The sequence below is a fragment of the Anopheles moucheti genome, chromosome 3 (genome assembly GCF_943734755.1).
Source record: "Anopheles moucheti chromosome 3, idAnoMoucSN_F20_07, whole genome shotgun sequence".
NCBI classification, from domain to species: domain Eukaryota; kingdom Metazoa; phylum Arthropoda; class Insecta; order Diptera; family Culicidae; genus Anopheles; species Anopheles moucheti.
This window is the reverse complement of record NC_069141.1, coordinates 14,193,828-14,218,247: the sequence shown is the minus strand read 5'-3', so window position 1 is coordinate 14,218,247 and position 24,420 is coordinate 14,193,828. Positions and strand designations below refer to the sequence as shown.

Below are 24,420 nucleotides of genomic sequence, written 5' to 3'. Positions count from 1 at the left end.
CCCTGTACTGCGGAAAAAGGGACAACGCAACGCAAACGGGGCCACAATTCCACATGTACGCACATGTACCCGGGGCGCAATTACCGGTCGACCGGTAGCAACAGCAGCAGTAGCAGCAGCAGGTTGCATGACAAAATCGCTTCCACGTTGATGGCGCGTGCCCGATTTCAATGCGCACAGTAGCGGGAAACCCTTCGCCCTTCGTGTCCCTGTTGGTAGGTTTCTTTTTCTTGTCCAACCGATACACAACCGTCGGTTGGGTTAATTTTTATAAATTTCTGATAAATTGGATTTCTGCTTCGAGCCCGCCAAGCCGTCAACATTCGGTCCCCGCGCGGTACACCGCGCGATCAGCGATGCATTATGATAATGGTTGTCCCGTGCATGCCAGCGGCAATCCCTTCGCGTCATTCCATTTGCAACCCCTTCGGCGAGGGGGGATGTTTGGGGGAAAAAGCGAAGGGGGAAGGGGAGGGGACAAACACGTGTGTAGGTATCTTTTGCTCGTTTCGACTTATTTCGAATCTCTTGAGTGATTACATAAATTAATATTAATCACACGTCAACTAACGCTCACCGGCTCACAACCTGTTCCTCCTCTCCTGGCAGGAATGGGACACACACATTTTTTTCCCCCCAGTCCCACTGTCCTTCACGGTGATCTCGTACCCGGTTTCTCTCTCCGAGGAATCGAACGGCATTGCATTTCTTGCTCCCGTTTTTTTACTTTTCCTTCCCAAAGCCGATTGTCCACCCAGGCATGTTCCCTCCTGGGGCAGTCGGCAGCAATAGGCTGTCCCAAGTGGCAAGATGTTCGCGAACCGATCGCACAAGAATCCGGCCATCATTCCGGATCCCGACCAGCCGCGAACAAGTGAATCAGGCGAAACGAGCGAAACGTCAAATAAAAGCAATTTAGCGTTGTTCATCCGTAACTGATCACAATCGGCGATCCATTAGATCTGAGGGCTGCTTTTTAAATCCTCGCTTGCAAACACATTCAACAGCTTACAAAGCACACCCACCCCCACCCGAGATCCGATCGACGAATATAAAATACGACGCTGGTAGTAAAATGTGGTAAAAGCGTCCGAAAAACTGTACGCTACGCACGCGAGATTTTGTCCCACGCATTCCACACGGGACTGGCGCACAAGTTGTAAATGTGGGTTTGGTGGGATTTCGATGCTTTTTGGGCAGCCCCCGCATACAGCATGAGGAACATTTGAAGAAGAGGAAAAGCAAAAAAAATAACCCAACCCGAAACCACAACAGTACACCCACTCATGCACACCCCCAAAAGGTGTGCATGGTGCCACGCGACCACGTTTCGTTAACGTGCGGAGAGCAAAAGAGCACAACGCTAAACGGTCGGCCAAGCGACGAACCCGCTGAAGAAAATGTTTACGCATTGTGCAAGCGAATGCATTCCGGCAACGGTGTTTTTTTTTTTTGCTGGCTGGGGGAGGTTGATAGTGGTCAACAATTTCGGAAACCTTCTTCCTGGGTAGGTGTCGGCTAGGGCTAGCTCATCGCCATCATCAACGGCAACGCACAAAGGCACGCGAGAAGTGAAACCCGCACCGCAGCAGTTGTTAATGTTTGACGATCGAAGCCGCACCTTGCCTCCCCCACTGGGCGGCACCCACCCTCGGGAGTGTCCCACCCCTATCCACCCTCCCCGCTCCCCCTCTTCGCTAGGTATGAGTGGCGTTTTTAATTGTAAATGCCCACCACCTTTGTTCCACAAAATGCCACCGCCTGCCTGATGAGCTGCCTTTTGCGGACGGTACGCGGTTTAAACGGTCCGGCGAAGGTTCTATGGAGATGTCTTGAAGGATATCACCCACCATACCGGGTGTGGTGGCAGCGAAATTGAGACTTTTAACTGTGTATGTTCCTGCAGTCATCAAGGCTCTTTCTCATGGTGCTGAGGGTAAACCCTTGCCAGCGGTTCTATTTGTTCCGATTCACACTTTCTAGCGAGGTATTTCCAGCGAACGAAGCGCAGCGGAGAAAAGGAGTTCAACTGTGTTATTTTTATGGCTTGTTCGTGGCTTAACAAGCTGTGGTTAATGAAGACGAAATGAACAGCAACACAAAGCACAAACGGGGGTTGGAAAAAAAATAAACACAGTTAGATCGTTCAACCTTCACGAAAGGGAGTGAAGGAAAGAGCAGCAGCAGCATCAGCGTACGTGCGCTAGTAACGTACGATTTAGTTCTTGCGCCCTTTATTTTATTCTCTTGCCTTTTTTTTTTGGTTGGTGTTCTGGACCGTTCGTCTTTTTCGGCGCGGCTGGCAACGGACGGACAATACCTAATCGCACGCATGCATAGGGGGCCCAATATCAGTAATAGCAACAGCATCTCCATCGGCCAGTAGGTAGCTGGTGTGGCAGTTAAACCATCGCTAAACGTTTTTTTTTTACTTCTATCGGGCGAGGTTTGCGGTCACTTGGAATGTACCGGGGGGGAGAGAACTTGAGAGGCACAGGAATGATCGTTAATGTTTCCCTGCTTCGGGCTGGCCGATGCGGTGGATGCTTCGAAAACGCAAAAAAAAGGGAATACACATCACGGCGGACAGAACGCTTCGAATGATGGATGGCATATGGAGGCATTGGAACGTTTTGTCCGATGAACCTTGATTTCGGGCTGGCATCTTTATTCCCCCCCTTTTCTCCACGTTGGTTTTCGGTGCTAGGAATTTGATGGCGAGATGATGATGCTGTGGAGATGTGGTTCTTTTTTTATTTTTTTTTGGTATTCCTCGCGAGACACGACGGAATGATAAAAGTGAAATAAAAATTTAAACTCATATTCTCTCACAGCCACACATCGCCACATACACAAACGCACGCCAGCCTGCTTTACAAATTAATGACCTCCACAAGCAGGGGACCGGATCGTGATTTTAGCCTTTTTATTGCTTCTTGGTAGTGTAGTTCCCGTGTGCGATGACGCATACATACAAGCGCTTTGGTGTGTATGTGTGTTTGTATGTGTGTATTCGTTGCTGACTAACTAATTATTCACGCATGCTGCTCGTGGAGACATCGATCGATCGCATGCTGGAGAAGGGGATTGATCCGAGTTCGGCCAGGTTGAACTTTTTTCTCTCGAAGGTGGTAACATTGCCCAAGCGAGTTTCCGTTCCGTTTCGGTGTGATTTCGATAGCGCGCATTTCCCAGGGCAAAAAAAAAACATCGAACCTCCCCCTCGCCGTTCGAAAATCAATATTCACCAGATCGTCAACCGATCGCGACCCGGGAGCCAAACCGAAGCAGCGATAAATTTACCATCGTTACGTGTGCGCGTTCATCTCGGGCGCACGGTTTAACAGTGGTTGTAGCCAAAGAATATCACGCACTAGTGTGCGTTTTCCGAATATCTTTATGATTCCGTCACGAAAGAGCGTGTCGATAGCCGCGACTTTTTGTGTGTCGTAACAATGTTGAAATCTGCGGTCCGAAATCTTCTTCGCACTGGAAAGTTCCCCAAAACCGGGAGAAGTCTTTGCTAATTAAAAGTGCTTATTTTATGGTTCCATCGGTTTGCGTGATGACGTTGTTGGGGGTTGTTTCTTTTTTTTGCTGCTCTCTTGCTTACAGAATTTCGTCCCATCGCAGGGTTACACGTGTGCTTTTAGGCATCGTTTGGTGCTGATGAAGTTTAACTACTTGCGTATATTGGGGGATTATATTGGAGAACCTGTTCGAAAACAATCAACAGCCTTTCGAGGGGTTTTCGAAAAAGCAAAGTATCGAGAACGGAACACCGCAAAACTTTCGATCCGATACGTTCTTTTCGATAAAGATTATACGCCATGGACCATTAGTCCAAAGTGGTATTAACAGTAATTAATTCTTCTTTTATGCGTTCTCTGTTCTCGTTTCGTGGCCTAATCGTCGTTGATTGCGAAGGAGCTCGTTGCGTACCTCTACTGGTCGTCTTTTGATAAGCGTGAGTGTGTCTATCGCCACGTCTCCACCCGAAACAAACCAAAAAACAGCGTTATCCTTAAAAATAAATGGAGATCATTTTGCATGGTCTGACTACAAAACGCCTTTTTTATTATTAAAGTGACGAAAATGGCGTCAAAACTGTTGGCTCGTTGTACTGTTTAAGATACTTCAATGCATTCCATTAATCATGCGCCGTTCTGGCCCCCGTTCGGCCTTCCTCGATTATGTGACGATTGAGACAAATTATCGCCCAGCGCGTAGGCTCAACATTCCTTTCCGGGGAGGTGTCCCTGCATCTGCACCTGTTCTCTTCCTGCGGGAAGTGAAGTGAACAAAGCGAATGACAAAGTATGCCAACAATAACGAACAAAATAAAAAAAAAACCTCACATACAAAGCACAAAAATAACATGCAAAGTGAAGAAATTCAATTATTCAACATTCAGCATCAGTTCCCCTCCGCGAAGTCGTCGCGTCTCCAGGCACTTCGCGAATGAATCCGTGCGCTGTACGAAACACCACCAAAAGAACCGTTAAAAGAACATGCTAGGAATGGGCAAAACGAGCTGGATGCCAAAAGTGCCAAACATGGTCAAACAAACTAAACACACGGCGGACGACGCTAGACGCTAATGCGTTCGAGTTCGCTGTTTTCGGTGTGTGTGAGCGTGTTTTTTTTTGCTTTTCGAGGTTTTTGCAGTGTTCTCAAGATTCGTATCCGGCTGGATGGAGATCGCCCCACCAACGCTGTGTGGTTCGTCATCGTCACCATCGGCTAACGCTTCGCTTCATCTCAGCTGTCAAACCGAACCGATCCGGACGGCGGTGCATGAAATTTGTCCAAAAAAGCTTCAAACTTTAAAAACCAGACACCAGTATGTTCTGTTACCTGGTTGAAAGCTTATTTTTGAAGCTCGTTACGAGCTGGCGCCTGAAGCCCGAAAAGAGGGTACCAACGCTGCGCGCCACCGATGTGGGGAGAAATATTGTTTGCGTCACTTTGATTTACGACCAACATCTCGTACGCTGGAAGGGTTTAATGGAACAAACAGCCAGGACTGGAACGAGAATAAGAAGCCGCAGAATGAAAACACATCCAACACAACCCTACCTCAAGCGAAATGTGTAAATGTGCGGTTTCACCGCTAGGCGTGAATTTTAGCAAAAGCGCATTGCCTGCCAGCACGAAACGACTCAAAAGACTTCAACGCGCCATCAGGCGGGGAACCTTTTTTTCGAGGGGAAGATGGAAAGTTTCATTTCATTTTTCGGCCAGGGTGGCTTCTATCGTGTCGCTCAACAACAACACAAAAAAAAACGTTAATGATGGTTTGCCTTCTTTTACCTCTCCCTCCGCTCCGCCTCTCTCCTCCCGCCCCCCGGGGCAACCACGTCGTTGTGTGTTTATGACCCGATATCGGCATGCGATTATTGACATTCGCAAGTCCACGGTGTTGGTCCCACTGTCAGAGTGTCTCGAGTCGCGCACGTTGCATAATGGACGTGGAACGGACCGACACACAATGTAAAACTTTTATACTTTCCACCTCGGTATCGGCGGTGAATACTTTAATGGTTTTTTTTTTGCCGCTTACTGTTTTGCAGCTTCCCCGTTCGGCCATAATGGCGTTCGGGTGGCTTTTTGGACAGCCCGTCAAAGCGTATCGATCGTACAATCCGATCGCTGGACACATGGCGGCTGTTAAGACACGGGAGCTTGTCGGGGAAGATAAATGATCGTGTGCTTGAGAAGGTACGTAACGTCGGCGAGAGAGAGAGAGAGATTCGCGGTGTACTTTATTTAAAGAAACAAATCGTTCGATAAGTACGATCTTTAATCAATCGTTACGGGTGTAGAATATAAATTAGCAACTCGAAAACCTGGTCGAAAATTACCTCAAAGAAAACCGAAAAAAGAAACACAAAGCGTACCATAAAGCCAAATAATTCTAATTCAAATTGCGTTGCAACACAAATTTCGGAGAGCGTTCGAAACGGGATAAAAATAATAATTTCACTCCAAATTGAACGAAACAGGTCAGTTGGCGATCGCAATTAGCATAGGGTAAATTGAACACACTTACTCTTGAGTTCGAACGCCAACGTGATTTCTCGTATTACCTAAGCACTTTGCTGAACGAAATCATGTGTCTTGCCGTTGCCGTTTTGGTGATACTTTCAAACCTTTCGCACCGTGGTTCGAACCGAAATCAATCAATGGACAGCTCTAAAGAAGGTCAAATTATATACCGAACGCATCACTCGCCCGCAAAAGGAAGAGGGATGCTAAAAGGAATTCAAGGTGAGCTGGAAACGTTACGGCTTTCCTAACCCAAAATCCCGAAACACACAGCCGCAGCAGCCGATCGCCGCGGCATGTAGCAGCCGTGTGATAGAAGACCGGCAAAATAATCTTAGAACTAGGATCGAAAGCGAAAAGTGCCCCCGTTAGGCGTGTGTGGTGCTCCTTGCCGGTGGTGGACGGGAGGCAAACACGTCCCGCGGGGTAACCGCAACCGAACCCTATCATTATCGGTTGGTCCGGGGTGAAGTGATCTGAAAACGTGTAATTAAATTAAACATATTTTAGGGCTACGTTCACCCGGTGGTTGGCTGAGCTAGCCCAGCAATCGATCCGGTCCAGCTCGTCAGCTAGAAGTGGTTGATTTTCGATTACTGGAGCGATTTTTTTCCCCGGAGGGGCTGGTTGTTTTGATTTTAGAAAATCGTTTCGAAAAAAAAAACATGGCGGCACTTCCGTGGAATGCGTGTTGCAATTGTCTAGAGTGAGTGAGTTTTACGATGGTTTGGGACACACAAATTGTTTTCCTGGAAGACGCAGTAAAGCAACATGTGTTCCACGTTAATGCAGTCTCAAAAACAAAACCTTAACCTGATGGTAAAGTACCATTTGTCATTTATTCTGAGTGCACTGTGGGTTTTACAAGAAATAAAACAGTTTTGGGATTACGTGCATTACGCATTGCGCACCAACTCTGCCGAACGGTACGAACGCATTACTCAAGGTTAGCTCACCCACCACAACATTACCACGACATTATCTGGCCATTTTTATAGCCTCTCCAGCTCCAAAACGAGCACCGGTCAAGGAACCGCCCGTGCCGTGCATTTACCCGCAGTCATCGGGCGCGATAACCTTCAGGAGAGCTTGAAATACTCATCCTGACAAACGGCCACCGGAAATGGGACTGCAAGGTTTCGATCGGTGACAGGCACAAGCCACACAAAACAGAAGCTCATCAAAATTCGTCTCGCCAGCCATAAACAACATGCGCCACTTTCTTTTAACCTTTCTGCTATCGGGGTCTTCCGGACCCTGGACCCTTGCGACGGGAAAAACGGTGACGCCCAAGTGGAGACGATACAGAAAACGGAACGGAATTCAGCCAATGGTCGATGATAAAACGCAATTGTCATCGGCAGGAACCGTCCAAAAACCGGTCCAACACCGGTAGCTTGAAAGAAAGCTAACGCATAAGAAAATAAAAAGGGAAAAAACAATCCTCCAACCCTGTACCCTGTAATAAAGAACAACGGCAATGGCGGAAGCGGAAAACGGAACACATCCTTGCGGTACGGTATTTGTAAAAACCAAACCGGGCAATGATAACAGTAAGCAGCTAAAATTGTGGAACTGCCACCCTTTACAGCAGGAGCACCCCTGCACCACGGTAGTTCCTCTGTCCACGGGCACATCCGGTGGGAATTAATGAGTGCAGGCCGGCATAAAAAAAGAAAGCATCAAAGGGAGAAGGAAAAAAACAAAAACCTGCAGCATAAGTGCATGTGCACCTTTTTATTGACCGGAAAGATTGACGCGTGTGCGGAAGCTAGCGCCAGCTTTATGCGTACACTGATTGCAGGGCTTGGAGACAATCAGGTCAACACGTGCGTATATTGCGCCGGTGCTGTTCAACGGCTGAACATGACGTGCTGGATTGCTATTAAAGGGTGAAGCATCGTTCGAATCTGGTAATTGATCAAGCATCCGTTCCGGGCAGCTGCCTGATTTACACCAGGTGCGATCATCTTCGAGATATTTTTTTGGGTGGCGTAAATAAGAATACTTCTACAAGCAGGTAATGTTGAACAAAACTCTGAGGTGAGGATCTTTGTGTGATTTAGAAATCATGCAACTAATGAAAATGTAATTATGAGTGCATATTTACACGATTGAATCACTTTCCGACCGTGGGACATTCAAGCCGATCGCTTAATATACGCTCCAACCACACATACACACACATCAATCCGCAACCGATTGCGTCAACGTGCGATCAGCAGAAAAACACAAATTGCAAGTGTCATACGATGAGGGCGAACGTCGACGACGTCGGCAGCGACATGAAAAGGGGCTAATTATTTGCTTCGATTTGCAAAACAGGCGACATACCTATCACAACCCCTGGAGGTCTACCCCTTGCATTAACTTATTATTTTAATACCGTTCTCTATCTGTTTCCCACTTGTTGGAATGTTGGAAAAAGCAAAAGCACACGATCGCGAAGAGTGTTTTCGGTGCGAGACACACTCACACTAACGCAAAAGCGACGGTAAGTCGATACAGCTTCATGATGTATCATTATGATCGTGCTGTTGTAGCTCCGGTTTGTACGGCTTCCTGTACTGAACTGAACCCAACCATCATCCAACCATCTATCGATCGGGTACCATTTGCACAAATGGCCCTTCAGATCACTGCCTAATGGAGTAGCTGCTACCGTAGCGGTAGCGTCAAGTGGTTGTCTCCCTCCACTGTCTCACCAGGTACAATTAGCGGTCCCGATATCGCTGTACTGAGTCATTTCCTTCCCAGGCGTCACCATCGGAACGTACCTCGATCGGTACGGCACTTGTGCGCGACGACCTTCGGATATCTGCTTTTTTATCACAAATGCAGTGAGGCAGTAAGACATTCATTATCACCATCGAGACGATTGTGCATTCTTTGATCGCGAATTGCTGCTGCGATCGTTTCGCAAACATCGTAAACATGCAGTTATTCGTGGAATGCGCACAAACATGTGCTGCCTTGCGACAAGATTATTGTTTTTGCTGCTATCACATTTGCATTTGTCGTCTCCTGCCGTGGATCAATCGTATGTTGAAACGAAACGATAATAGAAGGCTAATGCAGCCAACGAGTGTCTTTTTAACGAGTTTTTCGTTTTGAAAAAACGAGCAATGCCTAATGTATTAATAAAAAAATCAACGAGTAAAATATGTAATATTGAGCCCATAGGTGGAATACCTTCTTAGAACTCCTCGATGTTAAAATCGAAACATTGGAAAAATTTGTTTCTGATATGAAATGATCCGATGCTACTCATATCAGAACTTTAGCCTGAAGAACCGAGGATCATAAAAAAAGAGTTCCAGAAATATCAGAGAACCAAAAATAAGTGATCTTGTGTAGTTCGACAACCCTTTCAAGATTGAAAATGGAAGAAATTGGATGATTCCAGAATGAAGTTTTCTTGAAGAATTTATGATGTTATTGATGTCAAGGAAAAAGTTTCCGGAGTAGAATTCCTAAAAAAATCACGGTACTGTTGTTGATTGCAAGTGGCATTTGATCACAATAATCACTAATTACAAGAAGATTGTTGTATAATATATACACAATCATTTGATAAATTTGATGCATTGATAAACAAGTAGTTGAATGAACAATACATAGACGCGAAACGGATTATTAGACTTAGGATATAAGTTGTATTGAAAGAAACCACCTACTTAACATTGGAACAAATTATATTCATTATAAGATGGATGACTGCGTTGTACAAACACAGTAAAACGTTTAGACCTGCCCGTATATGAGTGGAGGGATAGAAAGTCACTTCAAGAGACCACTTCAGAACATCGCCACTAAAGCTTCATCGCCTTGAAACTCACGTTACGCCTTAAGTATCATCTTTAAATAAGAACAAATCCATACTTGTGCTCCGTCCCAATACAGAGGGCACTTTCCCGCACGAATGCTATCCGTTGTTTCGCTGGCGCACAGCTTCGAGCAATTAAATAGTGGAAAATATTAGACGAAGACACAAACATACCACGAAGTACCTACCGTTAAGCTCCACTCGAGTTAATGCCCACCCCGGCTGCACGTGTCCCAGCCTTTAGCGCGTCTGTGTGACACTTCTGCGACTTCACTGCGCCAGTGGGCGACATTGTGTCGTGTGTTTGGTCGATTACCCACTCGCCCGCTGGGATGCCCTTCGTGGTCGCTGCGGAAGGGATGATCGGGAAGCATAGTGTTTTGGGACGGATGTACGGAAACCATGCCGCTTAAAAGAACACAGGAAAGCTTTCTTTGCTTTGAGCATATCTTTTTCCCCGCCCCACCGTTCGTGTGTAGTTTCGTGTCAAACAAGCTCGCCACAAACCTTTTTGCCTTCTATACATGGGTTTTCACTTGGGCTATTGTTTGGCGTTTGGTGTCGCACACAGCACGATTTAGCTCTTGCGTCGCTCGAAATGCATCGCGCAGCTGCCAAAAGGCGCAAGCAACAAAGCAACGAGGCGGGCGTGAAAAGCGCGAAATTATAAGCGCTCCTCCCACGATCATCACGCTGATCGACGATCGACCAGTTGCACCCCGGTGGTAGCATGCTGCTTAAGGTTACATTTAGCTTAGCATCATCTGTTTGGTGCGTCTGTCAAGACGTGCAGCATAATTCGGTACCCCCTACAAATGCTCCCCGCAATGGATGTGTGAGTGAGCAGCGATCGTTGCTGCACTCGTTGGATGCGAGTACTTCACGTTTGAAGGTGAAGATGATTCAACGGGCCAACAATCATTCGTGCACAGCCATAACAAACCGCGAACCGGTTAACAGCGTGAAATCGAACAGTGAGTTCGGTGCGTGAGTGTGAGTTTTATATGTGTGAGTGTTTTTTGTTCACCTCCCTCGGAAGGTTCTGTTTTTCTTTGCCCACACTTCTTCGTAGGAAGCAATAGCAATGGCAGCGTACCGTGGAGTACGATTTCTAATTTCCATAACACCCGTTTATCCCCCTTCTTCGACTTCTCAACTCACGCTCGTGTACAACAACAACAACAACAAAAAATCCCATACCCCACAGAGATTTGCATCCCGTACGTGCGACGAAACCGTTGGCGTCGTGGTAGTACACCCCTACAACACCTCCCCAAAAATGGGGCTGCGCCGATGGGAGGGGGAGTTTCAATGGCGGTACGGCAGCGTGGGAGTTTCCCATGGTGCGGTTTCGATACTTGGATCTCAACCCCACCGGGGACCCCGCCGTACACTATGGCCTGGGAGCCGTCCCAAAACCAACACACACACACATACGAGCACAAACGCGCATAAACATTAGCTTGATAGTGAAAAGAAACGTACGGAAATAGCAGCGGAATAGGCAGTGATAGTGGGTTATAACGATGGTTTATATATTATGATAATCAGATAACCGTACAAGGCGGTCGATAATAACCGTTTCATTTTCATTTCATCGTTTGTATGTTGGTTTTTTTCCCTCCCCCCCCCTGTGTGATGTGTAGCTTTACCAAATGATCTTGGGAGGTGAGCAGTGAGAGCGATCGAGAACGGAGCGCATCACAGTAGCGTAGTATTACGCGCGGGAAGTCTGATGGCTTTCGATCAGCCTGAAACCATCGATCGAGCAGAACGGAGCTCGAAATGGTAAACCGTCGAAGCGGATAAATTACCAATCGGGTTCGTTGCTGGCGGCCGATGGGAGTTCTTTGTTTTTTTTGGAACAAGTGATAAATTTTGCACACCTGTACGTTGTGCATTTTAAATTTCACTCGGTGGCCATATGCGAGCGTTTGGGAGTGTTAAATGCGCCTACGTTACGAGTTTTATGTGATCGTAAGCGAGTTAAGATAGCCCGGAAAGTAATAAATGGGTATAAACTGTTAATTTATCTTTTGACAATCTACATATTCTCGTTTTTCCAGATCATTCCAGTGGATACATGTGTTGAAAAACAATTAAAAACCATGCCGACATGCTCTATAGGAATTATTTGAAACTTCTGAGGCGAGTTCTTCGATGCTCAAGCAGATACCACTCCGAAGGAGCGAAGGACAGCAAAAAGGACATACTCCGGTCGCTAATAAGCATTTGCAAAACTGCACGTTAAAGCCCCCGAAATTCCTCGTGCCGCACAACAGCAACAACAGATCGATCGTAAATGGTAAATTCCAAAGGACACCGCCGCAAGAAAAGGGACTCATTAGCGAACCAAAAAAGGTACCCATCCTTTCCACACCCTTCAGGACGAAAGGAAATGGCAAACAAAAAATCAACCACAAACCAAGGCACAACCAACCGATTGATAATATTCCAATAATTTTCTCTCTCGCTGCAACCAAAAAACCGTAAAGCCGAAATGTCACACCGGGCACGCAGGACGAACGATGCACATCCGCTGTCCACGGTCCAGGCGCGCGGGTTTCGGCACGGTAAACGGTCAAATTTCCTTTCGCTTCGATGCGGTGTGCTTCCTGCACTGTCCAGCCCTGTAATCGGAGCACTTTTCGGTAGATTCCGGATTCCTTCCCTTTTTTGGGGCAATTGATTTTTGTGTGCGTGTATGTTTTTTTTTTTTTGGTTGTTGGTTGTTGAAAATACACGCTAAGTTTGTGTAGCGTTCGTGAAACCCTCCGATACCAAACGGTGCTTCGCTCCTTGCGACCTTTTGCCGTGCAAAGGGAAGGTAAAGCCAGCAGACAACCAAAACAAAAAAAATCAAACCTCCGTACCGGGGCAGAAAACACCCGAACGAGCGCAAACGCGCCGATCGGAACTGTCGTCGAAATCGTTCAAACAAAAATGATATTAATTGGAAAGAGATACCAATCCGCTTAGCCCGGTACGTGATGGTGCGTGCGGATGGGACCGTGATGGTGGGTGGAAACGTGGTGCGGAACCGCGAAGGAAACGGGCACACAAAAAGGCAGCTCGAATTTCTTCGCGAAGCAGTGTGGACAGCGGGAACACAACAAACTATGTTTAACGTTCGCCTGCCCGCTTGAACTGGTCGAAACTCACGATCGAATCGCGCCGTTCTCCACATTATGGCGAAGATAGTGCAGTAGGAGGAAGGAAGAGAGAGAGAGATGAAGGGTAGCAAAGAAATTTAAAACCTTCTCCGTCCGATTCCATCCACACCATAAGCCGGGGCCCCGTGCAGCAGATCGGGATTTTTATTGAGCCGCGAGAATTCAATCGAAGTATCCCGCCGTACGTGCTGGACACCGAAATGGAAATAGATTGGGAACGGCAACGGAACAGAATCCGAAACCGATTAACATCATTTAAACATTGCTCAGATAAGTGGCCGAGATGGTGGCATTTTTTGTTGTTGCTGTTGTTGCGTGTGTTTGTTTGTTGTTGTCGCGAACCGCGAAGCAACAGGCATCCAACTGTTCCGCGAATGTGTAAGTGTCCAATGTTGCCCAGAAATCACCCCACGGGAATGCGTGTGTCCAGTGCCGGATTGGGTCGGTTATTGGGAAGAATTCAGGGAACCGTAGAAGAGGCGGGATTCTCCACAGAAATACGACACCGACAAGAGCCTGAAAGCTCCCGCCGTCTGGAAGTGAACGTAAAGGAATGCTTACGTTCGTTTAATTCCATACTGCCGACGGTTCCGTATGAACCGAAAGCATCCATTTCGACCAGCGCCATTTTGTGTGCAGACTGAGAAAAAACCACACCGATCAAAGATCGATACTTTTACATTAGAAAACGCATGCAACAGCGCTTCTCGCAGGGGTTCTCGAAAATTCGAATGCTATCGCTAACGGGTGACTTGTGCGCAACGGCAAGCGACGAACCTTCACCAAACGAAACCAACCAAAAGAAAAAAAAAATCTCCCCCAAACAAAGCTCATCACGCTCTCCCAAAGGTCATTCTCGTGATGGTGGTGAGCTTTCCGTCGTGTCTATTTTCCGTCTCATCTTCCTCCCTTCAACCCCCCCCAGTTTTCCCTTCGCTTCATCTACTTCGCGAAGCCGCGTCATATTGCTTGCCTATCGTGATTTATCGATCATTGAACGAATCGGTACCGGGAGAAGGTTGAGGAAAAGGGTGTTCTATTCAGCAAGCAAAACCGTGGCTGAACAAAGCTGAAACTTTATTTTTTCATACCCCCCATCACTGTTTTCTTATGGCCCCCAGTGGAGTACCTCCCAACCTCCCTTAGCTCACCACTTGTGGAGAGTTCTCGCGTGCGCTCCAAATTGCTTTCCAAATGAACAAGTAAACAACGATCACCGCTCGTTGCTCGTGTTTTTCATTGCTTTCCCGAGCCACGAGCGTCACCGTTGTGGTTCACGGGGTTTTCGAGCGAGAACAGTCGTTGCTTGCAGCCGTACAGCAAATAAAAAAGAGCGTCACGTTGCCTATGAGCGCACTTGGTGCTTGGTTTTGCAATAGGTCGGCGCATCTAGCCCTTTTTCGAACCGGGCGCAAATCCTGGCGCCGTCTACGGACGAGACGGCGAGAGTGATAATAAAAGTGTATCAGTGCTCGATAACTGCCGGGCGTGGATGTAAAACCCCACCAACCTCCACCTTCGTTCCACGATGGCACGATGGCTGGATCGTGTAATTGCTGCTTACTGCTGTCGAACCGGGCGGGAGAAATATTGTACCTCCTCCCTCCTTTCTCGTTTGCCTGCCTGCGGTTGTGTGCAACGGGACTGCTTCGGCAGGCACATAAACCCGTTCCTGGCGCCTGGATCCGCACAATTAAACGCTGAATTGATTAAAGTTTTCCAATCCACCCGTTCGCGTACACGCAAAAGCGAGACGGTGCACTACCATTTCGCTCTCACCTACTACCGCGGTGGGGGCGCACGCGTTCAAAGACCGAGGCGAAAGGGTTTCGAATTTTTGCAAATGTTTGACTTCAGGTGTACCGGCACGATAATGTGCAGGATATGCGCGAGAGAAGTTGCCCAAGAAGCGGGTCAATTAAAACACAAAATGAATCAACCGGTAATTAGCATGAAAAGCGTCCGGGGCGAAAGGCTCCCAAGTGTCACCTAAAACCGAGCACTCCGTTTTTTTCGTTGGTTTGTTTTGGGGAGGTTGCACGCGCGAGAAGCGGGAAACGGATTAAATATCGTGACATCGCCCCGGTCAGTCCCGGCAAATGTGCCGTAAATCTTAATACACCCTTCCTTGCTCGATCGCTTTGTGCCACTCTCTTTCCCCAGCATGCAACCTTCAACGTAACCCCTTGGCAACGAGATCGGTGAAGATCACGCGAAGGTAAACGAGACGAGAACACCAATGGTATGTTTTGTACTGCAACCATTAAAGAAGCAACCCGAGAAACGAGGTGTAAGAGAGAGGCAGGAAAAAAGCTTTCCCAACTTTGCAAGGGCCGCACAGGCGATCGGAGTGCCTGGGCTCGGGTTGGATTTCGAGTCCACCTTCATCCTTTCGAACGGACGGCCACTTTTCGGGTTGTTCGGTACGGCTATCTGTACGCTGTTATCTGCCCGTGTTGCCATCTCCACGAAGCGAAGGCTCGAGGGATCGTGCCAGCACGAACTTTTATCGTGATCCGGCTGGAACATATCTCGCCGGTGGTGGTGGAGGTGGTGGTGATGCAAGATGCAATGCATTCTCTTGGAGTAGAAATTTGACCTGGCTGTAGGAGATTTATAGTACTACTCTAATTTACGACCTCGGACACCGCGGCAAGCGGGACGCGGGAATGCCCCGAGACGGAGATCCAAATTGGAAGGGTCTCGCCGGGAAGCGGCCTGCGGTAGTGGATACATTCTGTTCGTGTATCTTGCCATCCTCGCCAGACCAGCGTCTTAAGGTATCGCAGGGTCCAACTGTAGCCGAACTGGGACAGTTCCGTTTGATAGAGTGCTACACCGGTGCATCGTTTCGTTGATTGGACTTACCTACAGGAGGGACGAGAAAGTGGAGAGAAAGAAAATATTTTGATTAGTCGACGTTCGAGCGAAGGTTCTGATTATTAAAAGAAAGATCGTAAACGTTGGTGATCTGATAACGAAAGCTATCGGTGCCGGGGCGTGATGAAAACAAACTGGTTATTCGATACTCGCGCTCTACTGAAAAGCCTGAAAAAGCCTGGCCTCCAGTTTTTTAAGGCCATAAACGAAACAAATTGTGATTGTTGTGTTTTGTTATTTATTGTTGCATCTGGAGCATTAGTTACATTGCCTTTCAGATGCTGCAGGGCTGATATGGAATCCTGCCTTGTCCGAAACAAAGCCCACGAGATGACGGACCATCTTCATAACCACCGGCATCATGCATGATGGTGCCCTTCAAACTCTCACTCAAAAAACCGTGAAGATTCCTAGATTCCGAGTCATTGCACTCTGGCGCAACTCTTTGCATTGACCACACTCCCATTCCGCATCGCTAAACCCAGAGGGAGAGAGAGAAGAAGAAGAAGAAGAAACGGCCAGCCTATCAAACCCTCTTCAAACGGCATTCATCTTGCCAACCACAAAAATTCAAATTAAATCATTTTTCTCCCGTCTCCGATGCTGCCCGTCGTTTTGCTTCCTCCACTTAAGCTAGTTAATCAAGTCGAAAGTCGTCTTACACCCTTCGCATCGGCAGAAGTCTCCCAACGCACCCTGTGCCACAAACACTCGAACATCGTAAAACCGCACCGCAAACGAGCAACGAAACGGTGCCAGCAGCGCGATCGACCCGGGATGGACCTGCTGTGCATACGTTCCCTGTGCACGGTTTCGAGAGCCCTCCAGCGAACAACATCTTCCCCTTCCTTCCTGGTCGATTAATCGACCGAGGATGAGGTGTTCTATTCTTGCCGTCAATCTTTGACGGACGCTTCATCGCTTCATTCCGTTCGCATCCGCCATTCCCGGTTCGCCGGGGCTAAACGCTCTCAAAAGGCATAACTATAATGTTGAAAATATTAAAATCATTTCTGATGATCATTTTTATCCGATTTCTGCACCATCATGCCCGCACTAGCCGTGTGGAGGGTGGAGAAGTTCTAGGTGGATGCTGTTGCTCTTCATCATCGGCATGATTGCGCGCGTTGGATCATCCCCGGGGGGGATCATGGACGTCCGACGTCAAATGCCACACCGTGCGCCGTCGATCAAGCCAGACAAAGCTGACTCGCACACACACACACACACGCAGAGCTATAAAGTAGTGCTTCAAGAAACTAACACAATGATCGCCGAGAAGTACCTGAGAAAACCCATCATCAAACAGGTAGAAGTGGGAAGATCGCGGTAAGATCTCTTCAGCTGATCATGTTGTTTTGTCTGAAGAAGGTGGTCCAAAGAGTGCTGGTGCGTGGATCTAGCCCGGTCTATCCATCGGAGCCATTTTTTTCCCAATTTCCCTCCACATTCTTCTGCACGGAGCGATCGACGAGGAATGTTGGTGATGGTGGCGTTGCGCCCGAACGACCCACCGATGTTGAGTTGCCTCTTTCCAGCGCGTCACTTTTACTAAGCGTTTAGAGCGCTGGCAGGCGCATAAAAGTGCCTTCGTACCTTTTATCTGTTTTTCTCTCCATCTGTCCTTCGTTGGCCGCCCGGCATTGCCCGCCGTCTTCGCAATCCCTCGTCTAGCTGGTTGTCTCCGTTGTGGTTTTTTTTTTTCTTCAGATTCCCGGGATTCGGGCCTAGGTCATTTCTTTCTTTCCTTCTGCTGCTATTTTCCAAGAACTGAGATTCTTGATCATTTGCTTTGCTGCGTCTTATTGCTTGACCCAAGCACCACCGGGACGGGTGCGAGATCCTAGAGATTCCTTGTTCTGTACGCTTCGCCCCGAGGTTCTTTCTCTACCGGTTTTGTAGCGGTGGCGTATAAGACGGGCGGGTAGGAAGAATTCAACAACAAAAAATAAGGTTTCTCTATTTCCCAAAACTGATTCTGGATTCTGATCCGATTGCAGATGCTGGACCTGTCTCATTTGAAAGTCATTTCATAGCTAGGGCCCACGTCACGCGGTCCGCGTCCTCGTAGAACGTTTACCGGGCGAGCAGCACGAATCGATCGTCGTTGTATCCAACTGTGAAGGACGCCACCGATCACGGCCAGCAGCGTCTTCTGCCTGCTCTTCCGCTTGCGCTAGCCAAGTGTGAATATGCTTCGATACGTGTTTAATTACTGACGCCAAGCGAGATCTAGCACTGGGCTGTGAAATCTTTACCTTTTTGCTTGCGCAAACAGCGTACGTGGCAAAACACCACTCAACCAACTGTCTCAGAAAGCCCTCCAGAAACGCGCAACCTCCGCAGCCTCCAGAAGCGGGTGGCCGAGAACCACACCACACTTGCACTTAGCATATCCAGTAAAGCCCCGTCCGTCCGGAACGAAACAGACACAGCGAGCGAAACAAGACCCGCGCGTCTACAGCGACACAACCGTCACCAGCACCGGCACAGAAAAAAACCGGTTCCACCAGGCATTCTAATCGTTTCGCTGGTCGCTGTGCGTTCGAGATGGCGTGCACTCGCCCTACCACTCGCCAAACAGGCGCAGCGTTACACCGCGAATTGTAACGCACCGCCGCAACAACTTTCCTCGGTAACTCCGGTTGGCCGTCCGTCCGGTTAGTGTCGTGCACTATTGCTAGCTCCGTTTTCAGACAATCGATAGCGCCACTCGGACGTTGTCGTTCGGTTGCGTTGCGTTGCGGATGCGCGGTGACAGCGGAACTTTAATTAGAGACGCGATCGTACGGATGGCTACCGGGAGTTGCAAACACTGATTGAGCGCCATGTTAGCCCCGTGATCGAGCGATGATTGAAGCCCCACAAACTGGCGCACTCGAACGCATTGGAGAGCCCCATTAATAAGAACCCGACCAGATTGTTAGGATAAGATGCCGTGCGCTCTTTCATTAGACACTCGCCCTTATAGCGAGATGTAATCTTTGGCACGAGTTATGATGAAGTTTACAGTTTGCATACTGATGCCCACTGATACTGGTGTTTGCTAAGGTGTGCAAGGACAGCGACTTGGCAAGGTCGACAAATATGTTAAATACCCGGTAAAGCTGCAATAGCGAAATCCCAGCAAGAATTGCACGATGTAACAGATCTCTCCAGCAAAACAACGGAGACTTGCAAAACGCAACGAGTTCTGGCAATCGGGTAATGGCGTATGGTCATGGGGTAAGGTCAGATCTTCAAGTTCGTGTTCGTGATGTTGCGCGCTTTTTGTTCACGCTGCACTGCTGCTCATCTTCGACCGTTGTGCAGTACGGTAAATGCATACTTTAGCGATACAAATACACTGAGAATACTGCAAGCCCCTCATCTCGCACATCTCGAGAGCCCGCGATGGCGAGAAGTTCTACACAGGAGGGCGTATTGTGGAAATACTTGTTTCGTTGCGGTCAAACACCATCTCACCTTCCACCGACACGGAGCTTATCTTATTCTTTGGAACGGCAACAAGATGGAAGGCTTTGTTCGTTCCGCAGTGACCGGTCACGTTCATCGGGGAGGGTCAATGAAGTCAAACCCTACGGAGGTTGTGCAGGAAATTGAGTTCACCCGAAAGGGCCGAATAGGAAGTGCGCGGTACTACCAAACCCCCGTTTCCATCGCTTCCGTCCGGTCTTTGAGGAACGCCGAAAAACATCGTTGCTCCAGATACTTCACTCCACTTCCAAGGTGGAGTCACCACGCGGGGAAAAGAAAGTGTAGCCCATTGATGTTGTCGCATCGATCAGCCGTTGCGTCACCGTCAACGCCATGGATGATTGATTTCCATGAGTAAGCTGATAGAAGACTCCTCATTAGCTCGGCTAGAAGTGCATGTTCGAGGAAGTGGGCCTGAAGTAGTGTCGATATTTGCTTCCCCGTATACCGAAAGATTATGAACATTACTGACCGTTTTTGGGGGGGCTCTTGTTCGTGACGAAGTCGTTAAGGCGGTCAGCTTTTCCGCTGCTTCATTCTCTTCCCCGAACACCCGTTAATTGGATGCGATCCATGCAGGTCACTCCCGCGTGCCCATCCAGAACCCATCATTCCAGGCTGAAAGAACTGGCTGGAAGAAAGTTCGCTCGTATGCCCCCTGTATGCACGAAAAATATGAAGCAAAAAGGGTCCATTAACCCTGGGGGCCACCTTTCGCTCGGTTTCGCACTTACTCCTTCGTCGTGCAAAATCGCGCTCTCCTGCCCCCCCCTTTTGCCCGTCGTTCGAAGGTAGATTAATCAGCATTATGCTGCCTTTCGGGGCGTCTCGCGCAGTGGGCATTCTCCCCTCCGCACAGTCCAAAGCTCCCTTCCCTGTGTCGACTAAAAGCATCTAGATAAAGATTAATAATAATGGAGCTTTCGACTGCTCTGGCACAAGGGTGGCAGCAGGGCGGGAATCAGAGTGCCCCAGATTGCCGCGCTGCAGATGCCGCGCACCGCTCGAGATGAATCCCTTTTTTGCGATGCCTCGGACATTCGGCGTTTCCCGGCGACGAACCCGGGCAAAAGACGGACTGGTCCTGGCGAGCGGAGGCACTTCGTGGTTTGGCGCAGACGGCGCGGTGGTCACGACGTGAAGGCTCGCAACAAAAGCGCCATTGTTACGTACCGTGGCCCTGCCCCCAGCTCGTTCGTTTACGGGCGCGTCTTCACCGTGCCTAGTGTCTGCGTGTGTCTGCCGCTGCCTGTGGAAGTATTGGCGCAAAAGAACAGGCTGGTGGTTCGTGGATGATGGGAGGCTCTCTCTCGTAATGATGGCCACACAGCTACACATACATACACAAATGCGCACGCAAAAGCAAAGCGACAGGCAGAGCAAGATCCTGCCACGATCACGCCTGCCCAGCAGCTATTTCGAACCGTTTTCATCGTGCCCCTTTTGCGCCATCATTCTTTGTGGGGAAGCTTTAGCGATGGTTTGCTTTCCTTCACTGTTGGTTTTGCGCCTCTATGGTTTGGGATGCTGGAGTTTGGGAGCCTTCTTTCTTCAGCCGTTGTTCTTGCCTTCTTTTCCCTCCCCCCTTCTGCCCCTTCCCACCACCACCGTGTATGTGCAAATCATGTTTAATCATAAAGATTATGTTTATTCTAACAAAGGTAGCTCAACTCGCTGGTGCCCGACCACCGCTGGCTGTCTCTGGCAGTGGCGGTGCTGCCAAGTCGTGGTTCCTCTTCCAACCCCGGTTACGAATGCCCCAAAGATGCCAGCAGGGTAAATTATAGGGTCGCGTGAAGGCACAATCTCAAAATGGCGCTCAAGGTCTGGTGGCGTGCGGTACCGCAAGTTCGTATCCCGCATTTCGCTTGGGATTGGGGGAAATTAATACGCAAGAAAAAAAATCCCCCTCCTTTTACGCTGGTACGCTGCGAGCAAGAAGAGTTTCTTTGTTTCGGCACCAGGATCCCCAGGGAGAGGTGATCATCTAACGCTATATTATCGATATCTGTATGAGAATCCACGGATAAGAGCCCTGAAGATGCTGGGAATGATTTTATGGAAATCTATGCACGGTAAGAAACGAACCTTCCCGGGCAGACTGGGACGATGAAGAGCGTCAAATTTAAATAATTTGTGATTCGGAAAATGTAGTTCTTTGAGTAAAATTATAGAGCGTCACTGGAGCAGCTGCATATGGGACAAATGATGAAGTTGAAACGATTTCAATAAATAGTCCACTTCGATCTTATCGACGAAAAAAGGATGCTCTGATGTAACCAATATGATTTCGAAGAAGTTCCGATAAAATTCTCGCATAAAATAGATCGATTGTTTATCGAACAACTTCTGGAACTTTTGGATAAGAAGTGTCCCACATAGAACATCTCGGTTGTCTGTCCGGAACCCTGCTGCTTCGTAACTAACATTAAAGGCGACGATTGTTATCGATGCCACCGGCCACCGAAAGGTACGTAAAAAAAGGGGTAAAGGCAATGCGCTTTAACCCGGAATCATATGTCGGCCACACGAAGGTGTAAATGTTTACCCCGTGCTTATGCTGCGGCCCCTGATAAGAGCGATCCCATTGCAGCGATCAAAGCATGTCGATTGTTCGCGTTCGAACGTTCGACGGCGTTGCGAACGATAACGAACGGGCCCCGGCCGAAAAGCTATGCTCCTACACGGGGCCACGGTAAACATTACCGGTGGTGTGTTTGCATGACCACCCGGTCCCGGTCGCCACTCTACAGCGGCTCCACCCGAGCAGTTTTAGCGCGATAACTTACTTTTTCCCTTCACGAACTCGGATGGGTTTTTCTCCTCGTAGTGGCGCAGCTGCATCTGGCGCTCCATTAGCTGCCGCTGGCGGTGCTGCTTGTACATCTCGTAGCCGGGGCTGGTCGCAGGGAGGCATGGTAGCAGGGCCACCAGCAGCAGTACCGCGAGCAGAACCGACCCGGCTAAACTCGTGTTGTAGCCCTTCATCGTGTCCACATTCCCTCGCTGCCCGGTGCGGCCTGTTACTCGCGTGTGGCGGAGTCGCGATAGTGCTGCTCCGCTCCTGCAGTTTACGCGATCTGTCACCGGTGGCTCATAGCGAGAATTCGCGCGCAAGAATGGAAATTGACCCAGAGCCAGAAGAAACTCGCCCCCGAAGTGGGTATTTTTCTGTTGTTTTATTGGAGTTGCTTTAGTTGGTGGTTTACCAACAGCCACCAACAGCGCCTTGTTGACCAAAAACACACACACCCACACCCCCAGAAAAACTCACACACACGATAAAAAACAATATAGCTCGCACTGCTATTTTCCTTCACACCACCGGCTATTCTTAACCATACGCTACGCAGCTCGCGTTACACGCTGTGATGCAATTGACGCGATCGCGTACCACTTGTGACCAAGCAAAGATCACGAACTATTCACACTTGACAACTAGGTTTTCTTCTCGGGCCCGGCCCGGCCCCCGCCACTCAAACAACAAACACAACGTATTTGTCACACAACATTCAATACGACACCGACAACGCACGCCCGGATTTGGATGTTTCTCAACTTTGGGTAGAAGTGGGTTTTGAGAAGAAAACAAGCACGACCACGACCACGACAAAAAAACTATCTTTCCTTCCTAAGTGGATATTCCCCTTGCCGTTCTTAGCAGATTCGAAACCACTTGACCAGCTTGACAACTGTAACCACCGACCGTATTGCACGGTTGAGCGCGAGAACGTGCTCAAAAGGGCAGGGTTGAGCTATGTTGCCGCACACTTGCCGCACTGTTTGCCTGATTTGTGGAAGGCGTTAGAGCTCGTGCCCGGCAGATTTGGCCGCTCCGGCACACATCCGGCAGGAAAACCGCACAAACCGCACAACACTCGGCCAGGGGTTGTTCGTCTAACCCCCTGTGTTTCTTTTTATTTTTTGGCGATCTCCCGGAGCACCCTTTTTTATATTTATTTCGGCAACAACTTTCTTCGATTCTTCGGTCACTCACAAACTTTGGACTGATTGTTTCACGCACGACGTTGCGGCCACTGTATTTGCTGTTTTTTTTCGTTGCTGTTGCTATTCCACCCTTAAATATCACCAACCCCCCCCTCAAACAATCGTTCACAAAATTACGGCGCGTGTGACCAAAAAGCACCCGCGAAAACCCGCGCAACGAACGTACGCATGGACGACCGCAAAACACACCTGCGCACTGCTTAGCATCCGAACTCGAAGTGAGACCACCGTACGGGCAGTATTCATCACACACTCCCTCAACGCCATCATAAGACGTTCGCGGGTGTGTGCGTGTGTGTGTGTGTGTATGTTGCCTTCCCGCTCACGCTGGTGGTGTACAGAAAAGGGCCACCACCTTGAGACGGAGACGGTGTTGTTGACGTTCGCGAAGCGCCCCGTCGTCGGGGGTTGGTGTTTTGTTTGGAGAGCTTTTTCAAAGCTTTCAGCAACCAGCATAAACTTTATCCTCTTTCCCTTTCTTTCATTCTTTCTGTGCATGAGTGTGTGTGTGCGAGAATTGTTTTATATTTCGAAAAAGGTGTAGCATAAATGTGGAACAAGAATAAATAACAAAAAAATCAAAGGAAAACATTCCAGCACGAGAAACATCAACGAGATGGAAACACCGAACACGCCATTGGGAAAGATCACATCGTGGAATGCGCAGGTATGCGTGCGCGCGCCATTGCACGAGCGGGAAAGCATGCGTCAACCATGTTGTTTATCGCCGTCTTACGGTGGTGTGCGTACGGTTGTCCGATCGTCGATCGAAACCCTCGCCGCGCGCTTGTGTGTGTGCGCATTCGTACCGTGTTTTATTGCACACTCAACAAGGCTTTAAAAATCCAGCCCTAACGGAGTCCAGACGCTCGGCGGGACGCACGCGGACACGGTGTCAGGCCACAAGAGGGCCCCGGCGAGGAACGGTGTGTAACAAGATACGGTACGGGCGGAAAATAAAGACCCACATGAGCAAGCTCATAAAAATGTTCAACCGCCCGAAGGCCT

General features: G+C 48.7%; 1 protein-coding gene across 2 annotated transcripts in view; it reads right to left on the bottom strand.

Moving 5' to 3' along the window:
- LOC128305654 (epidermal growth factor receptor) overlaps positions 1–24,420 on the bottom strand; it is a 92,089-nt gene that overhangs the window by 10,486 nt on the left and 57,183 nt on the right. The window contains exon 1 of one of the 2 annotated variants that reach the window (XM_053043220.1): positions 22,194–23,883. The exons of the other annotated variant lie outside the window; for it this stretch is intronic. Coding sequence (XP_052899180.1) covers positions 22,194–22,392 — 199 coding nt within the window. The 5' untranslated portion in view covers positions 22,393–23,883. Of the gene's footprint in view, positions 1–22,193; positions 23,884–24,420 lie in introns of those variants that run through there. 2 annotated transcript variants of the gene reach the window in all.